The sequence below is a fragment of the Teleopsis dalmanni genome, chromosome 1, assembly GCF_002237135.1.
Source record: "Teleopsis dalmanni isolate 2A chromosome 1, ASM223713v2, whole genome shotgun sequence".
Classification (NCBI taxonomy): Eukaryota; Metazoa; Arthropoda; class Insecta; order Diptera; family Diopsidae; genus Teleopsis; species Teleopsis dalmanni.
This window is the reverse complement of record NC_051846.1, coordinates 154,285,064-154,304,350: the sequence shown is the minus strand read 5'-3', so window position 1 is coordinate 154,304,350 and position 19,287 is coordinate 154,285,064. Positions and strand designations below refer to the sequence as shown.

Sequence of the window (19,287 nt, the reverse complement as noted above, 5' to 3'; positions counted from 1 at the left end):
TAAGCTCGTTCTAATTTAAAGCACGGTAAGTGCTTTGGTTGGTGTCACTAATTAAATAAAATAAGTGACAATAAAACCTGGTACTTGAGCATTGAAAGTTTGTGCAGCCTTGGCTTCTTGTGTATAAACACGATTAGTCATCGCTTCTAATTTGACAGGCACTAGTTCTAAGCCTGGCACTTGCAGTCCAAACAAATTATATACGGACTATAAACTAATTAAATAAAAATTCGATTATTTCCAAAAGACCACTGATGAAGAGTACTTGGCAATACTCGAAACAGCGTTGTATGGTCAGCCAAATTTCAATAAATTAAATAAAAAATTTTTGTCTTGCTTTCCTTTTTTGCTATTCGAATCGGTCTAACTTTTAAATAGTTTCTTTCGTCATAAAAAGACACGCCATTATCGGCAAGAAAAAATTTAGTTTAATAAATTTGTTTACATTTACTAATATCATATTTAGACTGCCAAATTTTCTTAATTTCGTAAAAATAAAATTAAGTTAATTTCGAATGTCTTCATACTGCGCCATGTTAACGAAATCATATATTTTTTGTTTACATATCGTCACTGACATTTATTTAAAAAAAAAATGTCACTTTTTACGCATAGATGCATTTGAAATGTCCCTTAATTTTAGCCTTCGTTTCAACGAAATTAAGAGCATTTTCCTTAATTGTGTTCTTACCTTAAAGCAGAAATTTGTATGGAAAAAACAACTTAATTTCGCTGTAAAAAAGATGAAATTAAGGTTTTTACAAAATTAAGGTTTGTCTGAACATAGTATTAAACATTCTGCAACTGTCAAATCCACTATTCTGCTACTATCAATGTAATAGCCGTACCTCATATTTTCTTCAACTGTTCCCGAATTTGACAAAAGATACATTAGTTATTTACATAAGTTCGCATCAAGAATATTTATTAGTTCCATATTTTTTTCAACTATCTCTAAATTTGTCAAAAGATATATAAGTTCAGACCAAGATAAGTTCTTAAATCTATATTTTCTTCAACCAATCCTGATTTCAACAAAAGATATGTTAGTTCACACGAAGACAAGTTCATAACTCATTGTATGGCCTTTAGTAAGTATACTTAGGCAACATATTGGATGGCACAATAAACTTCATTTCGACAAAAGATATACCTATAAGTTCACACCAAGATAAGTTCTGAACTTACTATATGCTCTTTAGTGAGTATAATTTGGCAACATATTGATTTCGCGCAATAGATCTACTAGTCGCAGTGGATATAGATATTTTTCATAATTTTTAAGTTTATAAATCACATAAAATATAAAATATTATATTATAAACAACATAATCTATAGTTGATGAGAATACTTCAATAAAAATGTCACTAAAAATCTTTCAATAATATATTTACATATAAAACTTGTGCCTGAAAAATGGTAGATAATATAATAAAAAACAGGACAGAGAAATAAAGAAAGCACTTTAGTTTCTTTATTCGAAATCGAATGTTGGAAAAATATGAGAAAACAACACGCATAAAAATTCCGCAATAACACTTTACTATTGTCAATGTAAAATGAAAATTTCTTAAAAGTATTCCATTTTTCCTTCTCCAATTTATTTTTCTCACACAAAACTTCAGATACAAAAGTCGTATGAATAAATTTTCTTTTCGTGAAAGCTGCTGGCTACCATTGTTGCGCTGAAAAATATGCAAAGTTTTATGTTTAAAAAAACTACATACGTTAAGTCGCACGCATACTTACCAAACGGTAGAAGCCTTGAAATCGTATCGAAATTCACAGCTATCGTCACATGCAAATGAGAAAAGAAATTTGAATTCGTATGCCCGTCCAGGGATGAATGTTGACGGCTTAGAAAAGTGTCCATGGACACATTTGTTCGTTATGCATTTTTTTTATATTTTTATATTTATTTTCTAATATGCAGCATTCCTTTGTGTTGCTTTGAAATGTGTGAAGTGCAAGCAAATATCAACAGCAAGGCAGATACCATCTTCATACTTGCGAGCTAATAAGCTTGTAGGAGTAAATATTTTATTATTTTATAATATGTTTTATTTATTATTATATTGTAAAAGGATTTTTTTTTGACTCTCTCCAATGAAAAGTTAATTGCATACATTTAGGAGCAAAAAAAATTATAACCAAAAATTTGTTTATTTTGCCACAATTAATATGCCAACCCTAAAATACACATATTTTTGGTTTTAATATAAAATTAATGCCGGAGAAGGAGATCGAAAAAATGTAGACAATTTTAAGGTACAAATATATAGTATAAGCACAAAACTATTTAACCGTAATAAAATATAATAACAATTAAAATCAACAGACATTTCGGAGGCCAAAAACAATAATATTTTATAAAAAATATAGTATATATATGATAATTAGTTCTTCGTTAGATATAGAAACGTATAATTAAAAGTCTGTCATTTTTTTAATTATACTTTCTCACTTTAATGATGAATTCACTTATTTGCATAAAATTAAAACATTTTTTATTGTCACAAAAGAAAATTGTGTGCCTCAAAAAATTTAACAAAAGATTTCCTCAAAGCTTCGACATTTTTATTTAAAGTTTTTTTTTATAACAAAAGATAAATCCTAAGTAATTTATAATTTTAATGACTTCTGCAATTAAGCAAAAAAATACTTAGATAATGATATTTTCTGCAAATAATTAAACTGAAAAATGTAAGAATAATAGAAGCTTATAAATAAAGAAAAATGTTCAATGCAAATTAAAAGAAAAAAGTTTATTCGAAATAAAAATAGAAAAATAATTACAAATAAAATACAGTGAATAAATTGTTAAATCTACGGTAAATATCTAAAAATATTTACTTTTATAATTACGCCATTTTGAACGCCACTTCTCACCTCAATTGCGTTCAGAATGACTGTTAAGGTTGAGATTATAATCGTTAAATGACACAACTTAGCAGAGATTCTAAAATGAAATGCACTGAAATAAAAGCAAATAAAGCCACTACTGTCATTGTTACTTAAAATGACAATTGAAATGCATTTGAATTGCTGTGCAGTGTTGCACTAATCCGAGAAGATAATGAAAATTGTGAATAAAAATCAGAAAAGTAAAAATGCAAATATTTTGCATAAAGGACCCTACAAGACATTAACCGCAGCTCTGTTTGTTGCCATAGTTGAGGTCTTTCAGAAGTAGAAATCATAAATAGGCTTTATTTGCATAATGGGAGTCATTGAAAATATATGAAAAAAATATCATTTATCATTAATTTATATAATGAAATTATTTATTGAAAGTGTCACACCATGTATAAATAGTCCTACTAAATATTATTTACATTAATTGTGAAGTAAACTCTATCACGACACTTATTTAAACAGTGTGTAGCTTATATATGTTAATGGGTAAAGATAAGGAAAACTCAAACAGCCAGATAAAAAGCCAAATAAAACTTAATAATAAAAAACACCTCTATAGATATTTTTCATATTTTTTTACAATTTTATTATTTCTTTTTTCTATTACATTAAAATTATACGAAAATGAAATAAAAACAAAAATTAATTTATCTCAAAATATATGAGTATTATAAGTTCTAAAAACTGTTCCAAATATTTATAATTTTTTATGGTCATGTTATGCATACACTCATGCTCATATTAAATATTAAATTGTGTGTGCTTTTAGTGAGACTAATTGGTTTGACGTTAACAGTGATAGACTAAAGTTTAATTGAATGTTAAGCATGTTAATGAGACTTTCTACTTTCTCATGTAATTCAGCACAGATTTACTTACTAACATATGTCAAATTATACATTTATTTTATATTTAAATAGAATAGTATTAATAGAATCAAATAGTACTAACACTACGAAATTGACGATTGAGATTTGACTGCCGGCATAACATAAGTTCAACGCCACGACACAAGAAAGCTCAAACCTGACCTGAGCATTCGTCATTTGACTGTCTAGATTTATTATATATTTAACTTATCTCCAATAATTTTGTTAGTAATTTACTTATTCTTAAAAGAAAACATGAATAAATATGAAGAGTACGTAACAAATAAACAGACAATATTTTAAAAATCTACTTTTTTATTATAAAGACTTCAACCATTTGCGTTAATCCTTTTAAATTCAGTGAATAAATAAATATGCTTTATAAATATGCTTCACCAGGTGAAATGATTTTATTAAAAAAAATTATAAATAAAACTAATCGTATTTATTTGAATAACATTTGTTTTATATATTCAAGAGTGTTCGTCGTTTTTAATTAAAATTAAAAACAGTTTTTGTTTTTATTTTAAAATGAATTTTACCAATCTGACTGTTGTCCATTTTTTTCAATCATTTGTTGTCATTTATCTTTGTTATGAAATTTCGAGGTTACATTTCTGTAAAACTGACACCGGTGCTTTCATAACATAGGTCACTTTTGATGTCACGAAATTGGAATAATTCAAAAAATAAAGATTACACGGCTTCGCTGGTTTGGTTATTGTGTGAGAATAAATGAAGATACTCCAGCGAAAAAGGTATTTGAAGTAGTAGTTGGAGGATGAAGACGTAGAGATAGACTGTGCCAATTGCACTTAATGTACAAGACTGAAGAAGTTGCGCACGCATCAGTGGTGTCTGGAGGGATATGCTGCGTCAGGTGGAAACCCCGTAACGAATTGTTATGACCAATTAAGTAAAAATAATTACAGAATCACAGAATTTCAGAAGTTTAAGTTTTTCTAGAATATTTTTCATGTTATACAAAAATGGGTTTTAAAATTTCAAATTTAAGCTGTCTAGTTAATTCCTTTGTTATACTCAAATTGTTAACAAAGGAAGGTTATTGGTTATTGCGCTCTACTTATTATGATATAGTTAGTCGCTTAGTAGTAATCTTACTTACTGCTTTTGTACATTAATAAAAAACAATAATAAAAATAAATGGACTTAATGCAAACCTTTTTTTTGACTTGAATGTGTCGCCCATCTATTTTTATGGCCCTGGGTCTTGGCTATTCATTTTGACTTTGCTTTATTTTCTAATAACTATCACACCTGTCGAATATTTCAATCCCTTTGTCAACGTTTGGAAATATTCAATTAATTATTCTAAGTGCAGTACCTGATACCATGACTATACTTTTTAACATTTTTTTTTATAATGTTCATTTTATTTAGGATAGCTTTCATTAAAAGTGTTGATCAGTTAACATCGCGTCTTAATGCGACGAATGACTTTATTTAGTCAATGAACGTTATAGATATATTTGACTAGCTGAGTCTTGAAATAAGTTTGATTCATTTGGATGAGTTTATGGAGCGGATATTAATTCTAAAATGAGTGTAGAGTAAAGATTTTTTCAATTACTGGTAAAATATATATTGCTTATCAATTTCTGCGAGAAAAAACAAAAGTCGCTTCTCAAACAAATATAATTTGTGAATGTAAGCAATTTTATAAATAGAAAACTGGAAATAATAAAATTATAATAAAATTGTTGATTTTTTCTTGAAGAAAATTTACTTGTAAAACAAGGTTTGCACGTTGTAAGGATGAAACTAAAATTGATTTTCATAATCTCTGATAAATTATTTTTTGTTCTTGTTATTGACGGTCCTTAATTATTAAATTTATTTTATAATTTTATATTCCTTTTTATAAAATTTAAATACCTTGAAAGCATTGAAAAAATTTTTAAAATTTCACAACGCAAGTACTCTCAAGAGGAAGTCATAATAGCGATACTTAAGTTATGCAAATTAAGCTTAAAGGCTCTCAATGGTATTGTGATAATCTAAATGAGTGAAGGGAAACTATAAAGTTAATGTGCTATAGATTAAGGATATTAATTCATTTTTTTAATAAGTACAAAATTGAGGAGGAAGTTAATATCCTTAGAAGGAAAATTATTGATTAAAATTATTTTATAAAACTAATTTCCACAATTTAAATCTATTAAGTTTGTATTAAAATTTTTACACATAAAAAGAATTCATAAAAATGTTATACTATTACATTGAAATGTTTAAAAAATTATTGTGTATCTTTTATATTCAATTTGTGTTAATGATAAACAGAACAGTATTTAACAATTAAAAATAAAAACACGATTAATTAATTTAATTATTCTACAGCTGGTTCTATAGCTAATATAAACACAGCAAGTGCATTTGTTAATAAAACATTCACAGTCAATTAAAAAACTCCAGAAAAATGTGCGAATACAAAAGTCAAGTACGGATTTGGGTCAGTTGGTTAAGGAGCGCTGACTCTGAGCTATAAATCTGGCAGGACACATGTTCGATTCCTGGTACTTGGAGTCTTAAACCAAATTATTTACGAGTAATTAAATAAAAGAATTATTTCCAAGACCATTGATGATGGTATTTGGTAATACTCGAAACAGCTGTATGGTCAGCTGAAAATTCAATTAATTAAAAATAATATAACATAAAATGAATTTCGAAAGACCTCTTCATAACAAATATCTTTCATATTCAATTTGTTTTAATGATAATAACAGTATATACAATATAAATTAATGCATATAATATCACAAAATACCACTCTAGTGGTGAAGTCTCAAATTGATATATCTAGAAGCTTGTTATATATATTTTGTCAAAATTGGCTTATATTTTTTGTTTTTATACAAAATAAATTAATGAAGATCTACTACTGCAATCATAACGTATATCATAACTAAAAAAGAAATTAATAATATATCAACTAAAATTTCAGGCGAACGACTCATACAATATGCCAGTGAAAATCTAGTCACAGAAGTCCTTATACATCCTCAATATAACACACTAATACAATGTATGCGCAACTTGCTTAGTAGCTTCACGAGACATCGCCATATTATACATGCTGGCTACACATTCTCAGGCAATGGTTCCTGGATACTACAGGTAAGTGCAAAAGGATAATGCTTAGGAATAGGGTGACTTTGGGTTTGAGCTACCAACTCTACAAGATCGAAATGTTTGATGTCTGATACCGAATTAGTGTCTAATTAAAAGGTAATGAAACTTCATCTCGTATTTTGCGTGTCTACCCGCTTTTGGTCGCAGCCAGATGGGAGATACTAGGATAGATTTTTTCAACCCGGTTATCGGGATTTTCTAAAATTTTGTTTGATAATTACTTTAATAATAATTAAAATTTATTAGAATAGTTAATTTTGCATGTATATTGATTATTATATCAACATCAAATTATAAACGCAGATTATTTTATAAATGTGTTATTATCAATAATTTTTGTTTGTCTATAATTTAATCATTATTAAACAATATTTTAGGATGGAACATTTTCTGTTAGTGATTTTTCCGAAGCATTTCAAGAACATGAAGTACAAAGAGTTATACGTGCATACGCGGATACAATTACAATGAATATACACTGTGCTGACGCTGGACTATGGCACACATTGCCAGATAAAAATTTTGCCCGTTTGTGTAGAATAAGAATTAATCCAACTGACGTTTTGGATACCAGTAATGAGAGCATAAATGCTTTTATTGGTTAGTAAAATAAAACAATTAAATTAAGTAGAAGAAATCTTATAACTATTTTTAATTTTTTTTAGATTATTTAGCTCCAATGGTGATTCCAACCTCATTGCGTGACTTACTAGAAACGTCAGACGTTGTTGGTAATATACGTTTTACACATCCTACTTTGTATGTCTTCCCTGGTGGACAAGGCGATGCCGCACTATTTGGCATTAATGGTTTTAATATGTTAGGTGCATATCCGCTGATATAACCCAAATACAATAAAAATTTTAAAAAATATTTTTTTTACAGTCGATGGAGGTTTTAATCGTAAAGCATGCTTTTGGGACTTTGCTCGGCATTTGGATCGGTTAGATGCAGTGCTTATGACACGCCTCAATAACAGCAATATTCAAGGATTAGGTGCTGTAGTTGAACGAAAACGTGACTCTCATGTTTATCCACAAATTGGTCACTTCTTTTGCAACATACCAGATCGCAAAGGCGGACTACCTAGTCCAGATGGTGATAAAGATCGAGATCCTCTCTTGGTTGATTTATTCGAGCGTGGTCATAACTTAATTAGCGATTTAAGATCCTTAGACCTAAAACCACAAAACTGCTATCGTAATCAGGAGCCAATAAATTTATATCATAAAGTTGGGCATGGCACACTAGATATGTATGTAATAAGCCCTTCAAAGGATTCAAGGGAAGTGAAAGATTTCTTGCAAAGATGGAATTCAGGTGATCAACGGTTGTTTGCGACTCGCGAGTCACGAGATTTTAATTTCCCGCTTCAAAATATAGTGTCAATTTGTGCTCTTTTAGTTTGGCAACCAGCAAATCCTGATGACACAATTACACGCATTCTATTCCCTGGTAGCACACCAGACTACAAAATCCAGGAAGGATTAGAAAAACTGAAGCATTTAGAATTTATGAAACATTCAACCTGCACTGCCAAATCCATTGCACCAACTATACAAACTGTAATTACAACAAGAAAGACTTTTAAATCATCTATAAGTGGAGTTCCTCTAGAACCAGTTGGACACGCACCAAAAATAGGTAGATTCGTTCCAGTTGCAGCAGCAGCCGTAGCTGTGCAGCAGGATAACAAAATGAAGGAAGCTGTCTCTGCAGTTATTACAGAGGAAACAAAAATTTCAGAAAAAATTGAATGTGGAGAAAAAGTTACATACGGAAATAAAGAAGACTCTATAGACACAGATGAACCAGCAGCAGAAACTGGTGATGAAGGAGTAGAACAAATTATTGAAACCTCTAGTAAAGATGGTGAGGAAGATAACAAATTAACTGAAGCAACAGAGAAAAAAGTAGAAGTTATTATTGTCAAACCTCAACCTCAAATAGAATCAACCAAAGAAATGACTGATAGTTCGGATAACATAAAAATAATGAAGGCGAAAAAAGAAAAAAGTGAAAAACCAAGGGCTGAAGTTAAACCAGTAGTGCGTTCACGTATTGATACCAAGCCGCCGAAGTCGATGGAGCGCAAAGTAATCAAAAAAGATTTGTCTGCTGATAAAAAGAGCTCCCCAACCGCAACCCCACGCAAGCAAGAAAGTACAACAACAGCTTCGAAAGTAACTACTCGTGATGTTAAATCTAAAGTTACTTCTAGAATTTCGAAGTCAAGTCCGAGTAGTACACCAGCTAAAAGCGCTAAGGAAGCAAACAATAGAAAAGTTCTCGAGTCCAAACAACAAGCATCACGCCAGATATCTACAGTTAGTAGAAAGGAAACATCTCGAACTGTCACCTCAAATATAGAAAAAAAAGAAACGAAATCAACACAACAGGTTCAAACTCGAAAGCCGATTTCTAGACGCCCCCGTGGAGCATCACCTTCAAAGAAGGCTCCAGGAAGCCCAATTAAATCTGCGAAGCCAAAAGTAGAACTGAAAAAATCACGAATTGATAAAGGTGGTACCACAGATTCTAGCTTAGTATCAACTCCTTCTGCTGACGAAGTGACTGCAGCAAAAAAAATGCAAGACTTAAGTGCATCTCAAGAACTTGATGCTGAAAAACAACGAGAACTTGATGATCTGAAGGAAGAACAAGAAGTTGTACGTGAAATTGAAGCGGTGTTTAATCGTGATGAAATGAAAAGACAAAAACAGTTACAAGCAGGACTTCGTGAAGTATCTAAGCAAGATAGTACAACAGAAGCAGAAGAAGAAGAAGAATACTTAATAATTGAAAAAGAAGAAATAGATCAGTATACAGAAGATTCCGCATTAGAACAAGAAAGCAGCATAACAAAGGAAGAGGAAATTCAAAAACATCAGAGAGACTCTCAAGAATCAGAAAAAAAACGCAAAAAGAGCGCCGAAGAAGAAATTGAAGCAGCAATAGCTAAAGTTGAAGCTGAAGAAAGAAAAGCCAGGTTAGAGGGTATTACTCTTGCCAAAGATGTTTCTGTTAACCTTATGGAATCAATTACTTCAAAAGACGAATATGGTGATAGTCAAATTCCTGCTGATGAATCAAAAATTATAGCTGAGGTGCAGGAAATAATATTAACTGCAAAAGAGATTGTTAAATCACGAGTGGATGAACACACCGGAAAGACTGAAGATGAATTACTTTCGTCACCAACACCAGAAGAAAAATTGAGTAGTGCCAAAAAGACTTCAGACACAAAAGATGACCAATTAGAAGCACCTGATATTGTTCCAGTTAATTTACAAGAAAGTCTTCCCGAAGAGAAATTTTCCGCTACTATTGAGTCTGGAGCAACAACTGCACCAACACTCCCAGAAGATGAACGCATTCCCTTAGATGAAATCAAAGAAGACTTAGTTGTTGAAGAAAAATATATCAAGGAAAAAACAAAAGAGTTTGAACCAATCGCGGTATCATCAATAGTTCAGACTAAAGCCATATCAACCACTACCAAAATATTTGAAGAAAAACCAGGTATTACAGAGGGCTTAGAAAGAGTGTTGCCTATTAAAATGACATTTGAAGCTCAACAAAATTTGATGAGAGATATTGTTAAAACTCCAGACGAAGTAGCAGATCTTCCCATGCATGAAGAAGCTGATTTAGGAGTTTATGAAAAAGATACACAAGAAACCACAAAAACCACTTTACAGAAAGAAAATTTCATAAAGGAGGAAAAGGAGGTTGAAGATAATGAAAAGGATGACAGTGGAAAACTCAAAGATATAAAACACATTCCTGAACATGTAATGATACCACAGACCACTGAAATGGAACCTCTAGATCTGGTATTAAAAGTAGAAGAACTACATGACAAAGACAAGAAAGAGAAACCATCTCCTGAGATCGAAAAAGTTGAAGGAGTAAAAGAAACGTCGGAAGTAAAAGATGAAAACGTCACTACTGCTGTAGTTATACAGACAGACAAATATATTTCAACAGTAGCAGACAAAACACCTATTAAAAAACAACTTGGTACACCAGAAGAGAAAGAAGTAAGTGATATAACATCTGAAGATGAGCTCCCGGTACAGCAAACAGAACCATCTATGTTGCCTAAGCAGAAGGAACACGAAGAAACAGTTTCAGTCGAAAGCCCAGCTACTATTGAAGAGGCTATAGAAGTTGAAGATGACAAAAACATAGTTATAACAAACGAATTGAAAGAAAAAGCAGCTAAAGAGAAGACACGAATTACTGAAGAAATTTCTGAAAAGAAATCAACTTTAGACACTTTCAAAGAAACAAAACAAGAAACAGTAAAAATAATTTCAGAAATGAAAATCGGTGATAAGAAAAACCTTATACAAAGCACTAAAGAAGAAAAATCTCCAGTTTCAAAAGAACCATCCCGTCCAGTATCAGTTGCAGAAAGCATTACAGATAAGCCAGAACAACATGGAAGTTTTCAAGATGAAAAAGTTGTTAAAGAGGACTCTCGTCGCGTCTCGTTAGCAAGTACTGGTAAGCCTGATGTTGAGGAAATTCCAAGTGAGAAGGATGAAAAATCTCGAGTTCCCTCTAAAGAGCCATCTCGACCTGAATCAGTAACAGAGAGTGAAAAGCGGGAAGAAACTACTGCCGATGAATCTCGTCGTGTATCTACAATCAGTGTAGATAAGCTTGAAATCGATAAAGTACCAAGTGTGAAAGATGATAAATCTCCCGTTGCTTCGAAAGAAACATCTCGACCAGTATCTGTTGCAGAAAGTATTACAGATAAACTAGAAAAACCAGATGATATTCAATCTGAAAAAGGAGATAAAGAGGACTCGCGTCGAGTCTCGTTGGCAAGTACTGGTAAACCTGATGTTGAGAAAATTCCAAGTGAAAAGGATGAAAAATCTCCAGTTGCCTCTAAGGAGCCATCTAGACCAGAATCTGTAACGGAAGGTGAAAAACGGGAAGCAACTACCGATGAATCCCGTCGAGGATCAGTGTTGCAGGGTGAAAAACGGGAAGAAACTACTGCCGATGAATCTCGTCGTGTGTCTACAACTGGCATCGAAATGGTTGAAATCGAAAAAGTACCAAGTGTGAAAGATGACAAATCTCCCGTTGCTTCGAAAGAACCATCTCGACCAGCATCCGCTGCAGAAAGCATTACAGATAAACCAGAAAAACCAGAAGATATTCAATCTGAAAAAGGAGATAAAGAGGACTCGCGTCGAGTCTCGTTGGCAAGTACTGGTAAACCTGATGTTGAGAAAATTCCAAGTGAAAAGGATGAAAAATCTCCAGTTGCCTCTAAGGAGCCATCTAGACCAGAATCTGTAACGGAAGGTGAAAAACGGGAAGCAACTACCGATGAATCCCGTCGAGGATCAGTGTTGCAGGGTGAAAAACGGGAAGAAACTACTGCCGATGAATCTCGTCGTGTGTCTACAACTGGCATCGAAATGGTTGAAATCGAAAAAGTACCAAGTGTGAAAGATGACAAATCTCCCGTTGCTTCGAAAGAACCATCTCGACCAGCATCCGCTGCAGAAAGCATTACAGATAAACCAGAAAAACCAGAAGATATTGCAGCTGATAAAGGTGTTAAAGAGGACTCGCGTCGTGTCTCGTTAGCAAGTACTGGTAGGCCTGATGTTGAGAAAATTCTAAGTGAGAAGGATGAAAAATCTCCAGTTGCCTCTAAAGAGCCATCTCGACCTGAATCAGTAACAGAGAGTGAAAAACGGGAAGAAACTACTGCCGATGAATCTCGTCGTGTATCTACAATCAGAGTAGATAAGTTTGAAATCGATAAAGTACCAAGTGTGAAAGATGAAAAATCTCCCGTTGCTTCGAAAGAACCATCTCGACCAGTATCCGCTGCAGAAAGCATTACAGATAAATCAGAAAAACCACAAGATATTCAAGCTGAAAAATCTGTTGAAAAGGACTCTCGTCGCGACTCGTTATCAAGTACTGGTAAGCCTGATGTTGAGAAAATTCTAAGTGAGAAGGATGAAAAATCTCCAGTTGCCTCTAAAGAGCCATCTCGACCTGAATCAGTAACAGAGAGTGAAAAGCGGGAAGAAACTACTGCCGATGAATCTCGTCGTGTATCTACAATCAGAGTAGATAAGCTTGAAATCGATAAAGTACCAAGTGTGAAAGATGATAAATCTCCCGTTGCTTCGAAAGAAACATCTCGACCAGCATCAGTTGCAGAAAGCATTGCAGATAAGTCGGAAAAACCAGATGATATTCAATCTGAAAAAGAAGTTAAAGAGGACTCACGTCGAATCTCGTTGGCAAGTACTGGTAAGCCTGATGTTGAGAAAATTCCAAGTGAGAAGGATGAAAAATCTCCAGATGCCTCCAAGGAGCCATCTAGACCAGAATCAGTACTGGAGGACGAAAAACGCACAGAAACTATTGCCGATGAATCTCGTCGTGTATCTACAATCAGTGTCGATAAGTTTGAAATCGATAAAGTACCAAGTGTAAAAGATGATAAATCTCCCGTCACTTCGAAAGAACCATCTCGACCAGCATCAGTCGCAGAAAGTATTACAGATAAACCAGAAAAACCAGAAGATGTTCAAGATGTAAAAGCTGTTAAAGAGGACTCTACAATCAGTGTCGATAAGGTTGAAATCGATAAAGTACCAAGTGTGAAAGGTGACAAATCTCCCATTGCTTCGAAAGAACCATCTCGACCAGCATCCGCTGCAGAAAGTATTACAGATAAGCCAGAGAAACCACAAGATATTCAAGCTGAAAAATCTGTTGAAAAGGACTCACGTCGCGTCTCGTTGGCAAGTACTGATGAGCCTGATGTTGTGAAAATTCCAAGTGAGAAGTATGAAAAATCTCCAGTTGCCTCTAAGGAGCCATCTAGACCCGAATCAGTAACGGAGAGTGAAAAACGGGAAGAAACTACTCCCGATGAATCTCGTCGTCTGTCTACAACAAGTGGCGATAAGGTTGAAATCGAAAAAGTACCAAGTGTGAAAGATGACAAATCTCCCGTTGCTTCGAAAGAACCATCTCGACCAGCATCAGTTGCAGAAAGTATCACAGATAAGCCAGAAAAGCCGGAAGATATTCAAGCTCAAAAAGCTGTTGCAGACGAATCTCGTCGTGTGTCGTTAGCTAGTACTGGCAAACCTGATGTTGAAAAACTTCCAAGTGAAAAGGATGAAAAATCTCCAGTTGCCTCTAAAGAGCCATCTCAACCCGAATCAGTAACAGAGAGTGAAAAACGGGAAGAAACTACTGTCGATGAATCTCGTCGTCTGTCTACAATCAGTATCGATAAGGTTGAAATCGATAAAGTACCAAGTGTGAAAGATGAAAAATCTCCCGTTGCTTCGAAAGAACCATCTCGACCAGCATCCGCTGCAGGAAGCATTACAGATAAACCAGAAAAACCAGAAGATATTGCAGCTGATAAAGGTGTTAAAGAGGACTCGCGTCGTGTCTCGTTAGCAAGTACTGGTAGGCCTGATGTTGAAAAACTTCCAAGTGAGAAGGATGAAAAATCTCCAGATGCCTCTAAGGAGCCATCTAGACCAGAATCAGTACTGGAGGACGAAAAACGCACAGAAACTATTGCCGATGAATCTCGTCGTGTATCTACAATCAGTGTCGATAAGTTTGAAATCGATAAAGTACCAAGTGTGAAAGATGACAAATCTCCCGTTGCTTCGAAAGAACCATCCCGACCAGCATCTGTTGCAGAAAGCATTACAGACAAGTCTGAAAAACCGGAAGATACTCCAGCTGAAAAAGGTGTTAAAGAGGACTCGCGTCGAATCTCGTTAGCAAGTACTGGTAAGCCTGATGATGAGAAAATTCCAAGTGAGAAGGATGAAAAATCTCCAGTTGCCTCTAAGGAGCCATCTCGACCTGAATCAGTAACGGAGGGTGAAAAACGAGAAGAATCTACTGTCGATGAATCTCGTCGTGTGTCTACAATCAGTGTAGATAAGCTTGAAATCGATAAAATACCAAGTGTGAAAGATGACAAATCTCCCGTTGCTTCGAAAGAACCATCTCGACCAGCATCAGTTGCAGAAAGCATTGCAGATAACTCGGAAAAACCGAATGACATTCAAGCTGAAAAAGCTGTTGCAGATGATTCGCGTCGCGTCTCGTTAGCAAGTACTGGTAAACCTGATGTTGAGAAAATTCCAAGTGAAAAGGATGAAAAATCTCCAGTTGCTTCGAAAGAACCATCTCGACCTGAATCAGTAACAGAGAGTGAAAAGCAGGAAGAAACTACTGCCGATGAATCTCGTCGTGTATCTACAACCAGTGTACATAAGCTTGAAATCGATAAAGTACCAAGTGTGAAAGATGACAAATCTCCCGTTGCTTCGAAAGAACCATCTCGACCAGCATCAGTTGCAGAAAGTATTACAGATAAGCCTGAAAAACCAGAAGATATTCAATCTGAAAAAGCTGTTGAGAAAATTTCAAGTGAAAAGGATGAAAAGTCTCCAATTGCCTCTAAGGAGACATCTAGACCAGAATCAGTAACGGAAGGTGAAAAACGGGAAGCTACTACCGATGAGTCTCGTCCTGAATTAGTAACGGAGAGTGAAAAGCGGGAACAAGCTACTGCCGTTGAATCACGTCTTGTGTCCACAATAAGTGGCGATAAGTTTGAAATCGATAAAGTACCAAGTGTGAAAGATGACAAATCTCCCGTTGCTTCGAAAGAACCATCTCGACCAGCATCAGTTGCAGAAAGTATTACAGATAAGCCAGAAAAGCCGGAAGATATTCAAGCTGAAAAAGCTGTTGCAGACGACTCTCGTCGCGTCTCGTTAGCAAGTACTGGTAAGCCTGATGTTGAGAAAATTCCAAGTGAAAAGGATGAAAAATCTCCAGTTGCTTCGAAAGAACTATCTCGACCCGAATCAGTAACAGAGAGTGAAAAGCGGGAAGAAACTACTGCCGATGAATCTCGTCGTGTATCTACAATCAGTATAGATAAGGTTGAAATCGATAAAGTACCAAGTGTGAAAGATGATAAATCTCCCGTTGCTTCGAAAGAAACATCTCGACCAGCATCTGTTGCAGAAAGTATTACAGATAAACTAGAAAAACCAGATGATATTCAATCTGAAAAAGCAGTTAAAGAGGACTCGCGTCGAGTCTCGTTGGCAAGTACTGGTAAACCTGATATTGAGAAAATTCCAAGTGGAAAGGATGAAAAATCTCCAGTTGCCTCTAAGGAGCCATCTAGACCAGAATCTGTAACGGAAGGTGAAAAACGGGAAGCAACTACCGATGAATCTCGACCTGAATCAGTAACGCAGGATGAAGGACGAGAACAAACTGCTGCCGATGAATCTCGTCGTCTGTCTACAACAACTGGCGATAAGGTTGAAATCGAAAAAGTACCAAGTGTGAAAGATGATAAATCTCCCGTTGCTTCGAAAGAAACATCTCGACCAGCATCAGTTGCAGAAAATATTACAGGTAAGCCAGAAAAGGCGGATGACATTCAAGCTGAAAAAGCTGTTGCTGACGATTCTCGTCGTATCTCGTTGGCAAGTACTGGTAAACCTGATGTTGAGAAAATTCCAAGTGAGAAGGATGAAAAATCTCCAGTTGCCTCTAAAGAGCCATCTCGACCTGAATCAGTAACAGAGAGTGAAAAGCAGGAAGAAACTACTGCCGATGAATCTCGTCGTGTATCTACAATCAGTGTCGATAAGGTTGAAATCGATAAAGTACCAAGTGTGAAAGATGATAAATCTCCCGTTGCTCCGAAAGAAACATCTCGACCAGCATCAGTTGCAGAAAGTATTACAGATAAACTAGAAAAACCAGATGATATTCAATCTGAAAAAGGAGATAAAGAGGACTCGCGTCGAGTCTCGTTGGCAAGTACTGGTAAACCTGATGTTGAGAAAATTCCAAGTGAAAAGGATGAAAAATCTCCAGTTGCCTCTAAGGAGCCATCTAGACCAGAATCTGTAACGGAAGGTGAAAAACGGGAAGCAACTACCGATGAATCTCGACCTGAATCCGTAACGCAGGATGAAAGACGAGAACAAACTGCTGCCGATGAATCTCGTCGTGTGTCTACAATCAGTGTCGATAAGGTTGAAATCGATAAAGTACCAAGTGTGAAAGATGACAAATCTCCCGTTGCTTCGAAAGAACCATCTCGACCAACATCCGCTGCAGAAAGTATTACAGATAAGCCTGAAAAACCAGAAGATATCGAAGCTAAAAAAATTGTTGAAGACGACTCCCGTCGCGTCTCGTTAGCTAGTACTGATAAACTTGATGTTGAGAAAATTCCAAGTGAAAAGGATGAAAAATCTCCAGTTGCCTCTAAGGAGCCATCTCGACCTGAATCAGTAACAGAGAGTGAAAAACGGGAACAAACTACTGCCGATGAATCTCGTCGTCTGTCTACAATCAGTGCAGATAAGGTTGAAATCGATAAAGTACCAAGTGTGAAAGATGACAAATCTCCCGTTGCTTCGAAAGAACCATCTCGACCAGCATCAGTTGCAGAAAGTATTACAGATAAGCCAGAAAAGCCGGAAGATATTCAAGCTGAAAAATCTGTTGAAATGGACTCTCGTCGCGTCTCGTTAGCAAGTACTGGTAAGCCTGATGTTGAGAAAATTCCAAGTGAAAAGGATGAAAAATCTCCAGTTGCTTCGAAAGAACCATCTCGACCCGAATCAGCAACAGAGAGTGAAAAGCGGGAAGAAACTACTGCCGATGAATCTCGTCGTGTATCTACAATCAGTGTAGATAAGCTTGAAATCGATAAAGTACCAAGTGTGAAAGATGATAAATCTCCCGTTGCTTCGAAAGAACCATCTCGACCAGCATCCGCTGCAGAAAGCATTACAGATAAACCAGAAAAACCAGAAGATATTGCAGCTGATAAAGGTGTTAAAGAGGACTCGCGTCGTGTCTCGTTAGCAAGTACTGGTAAGCCTGATGATGAGAAACTTCCAAGTGAGAAGGATGAAAAATCTCCAGTTGCCTCCAAGGAGCCATCTCGACCCGAATCAGTAACTGAGAGTGAAAAGCGGGAAGAAACTATTGCCAATGAATCTCATCGTGTGTCTGTAATCAGTATCGATAAGGTTGAAATCGATAAAGTACCAAGTGTGAAAGATGACAAATCTCCCGTTGCTTCGAAAGAACCATCTCGACCAGCTTCAGTGGCAGAAAGTATTACAGATAAACCAGAAAAACCACAAGATATTCAAGCTGAAAAATCTGTTGAAATGGACTCACATCGCGTCTCGTTAGCAAGTATTGGTAAACCTGTTGAGAAACTTCCAAGTGAGAAGGATGAAAAATCTCCAGTTACGTCTAAGGAGCCATCTCGACCTGAATCAGTAACGGAGACTGAAAAGCGGGAAGAAACCACTGCCGATGAATCCCGTCGTGTGTCCACAATCAGTGTCGATAAGGTTGAAATCGATAAAGTACCAAGTGTAAAAGATGACAAATCTCCCGTTGCTTCGAAAGAACCGTCTCGACCAGCATCAGTTGCAGAAAGTATTACAGATAAGCCAGAGAAACCAGAAGATATCGAAGCTAAGAAAACTGTTGAAGACGACTCCCGTCGCGTTTCCTTAGCAAGTACTGGTAAACCTGATGTTGATAAAATTAAAAGTGAAAAGGATGAAAAATCTCCAGTTGCCTCTAAGGAGCCATCTAGACCAGAATCAGTGACGGAGGGTGAAAGGCAGGAAGTCTCTATCGCCGAAGAATCTCGTCGTGTGTCGTCAATTAGTGTAGATAAGTTTGAAATCGATAAAGTACCAAGTGTGAAAGATGACAAATCTCCCGTTGCTTCGAAAGAACCATCTCGACCTACATCAGTTGCAGAAAGCATTACAGACAAGCCTGAAGAACCAGAGGATATTCAAGATGAAAAATCTGTTGAAAGGGGCTCTCGTCGCGACTCGTTAGCAAGTACTGGTAAGCCTGATGTTGAGAAAATTCCAAGTGAGAAGGATGAAAAATCTGCAGTTGTCTCCAAGGAGCCATCTAGACCACAATCTGTAACGGAGAGTGAAAAGCGGGAAGAAACTACTGCCGTAGAATCTCGTCGTGTATCTACAACCAGTGTCGATAACGTTGAAATCGTTGAAGTACCAAGTGTGAAAGATGGCAAATCTCCCGTTGCTTCGAAAGAACCATCTCGACCAGCATCAGTTGCTGAAAGTGTTACAGATAAACCAGAAAAGCCAGAAGTTATTCAATCTGAAAAAATTTTTGAAGAAGACTCTCATCGCGTGTTTTTAGATATGTCGGCAGCTATGTCGGAAGGTGAAATTAATATATTGTTAATATTGATATACGAAATATTTT

General features: G+C 35.4%; 1 protein-coding gene across 2 annotated transcripts in view; it reads left to right on the top strand.

The window, feature by feature from the left end:
• Positions 1 to 19,287, top strand: part of LOC119669437 (microtubule-associated protein futsch-like) — a 32,286-nt gene that overhangs the window by 7,709 nt on the left and 5,290 nt on the right. Inside the window, exons 2-5 of one of the 2 annotated variants that reach the window (XM_038079328.1) lie at positions 6,752 to 6,924; positions 7,317 to 7,539; positions 7,605 to 7,763; positions 7,825 to 19,245. In XM_038079328.1, the coding sequence (XP_037935256.1) occupies positions 6,835 to 6,924; positions 7,317 to 7,539; positions 7,605 to 7,763; positions 7,825 to 19,245 (11,893 nt within the window). In that variant the 5' untranslated portion in view covers positions 6,752 to 6,834. Of the gene's footprint in view, positions 1 to 6,751; positions 6,925 to 7,316; positions 7,540 to 7,604; positions 7,764 to 7,824; positions 19,246 to 19,287 lie in introns of those variants that run through there. The other variant, XM_038079327.1, reaches the window with a different exon arrangement.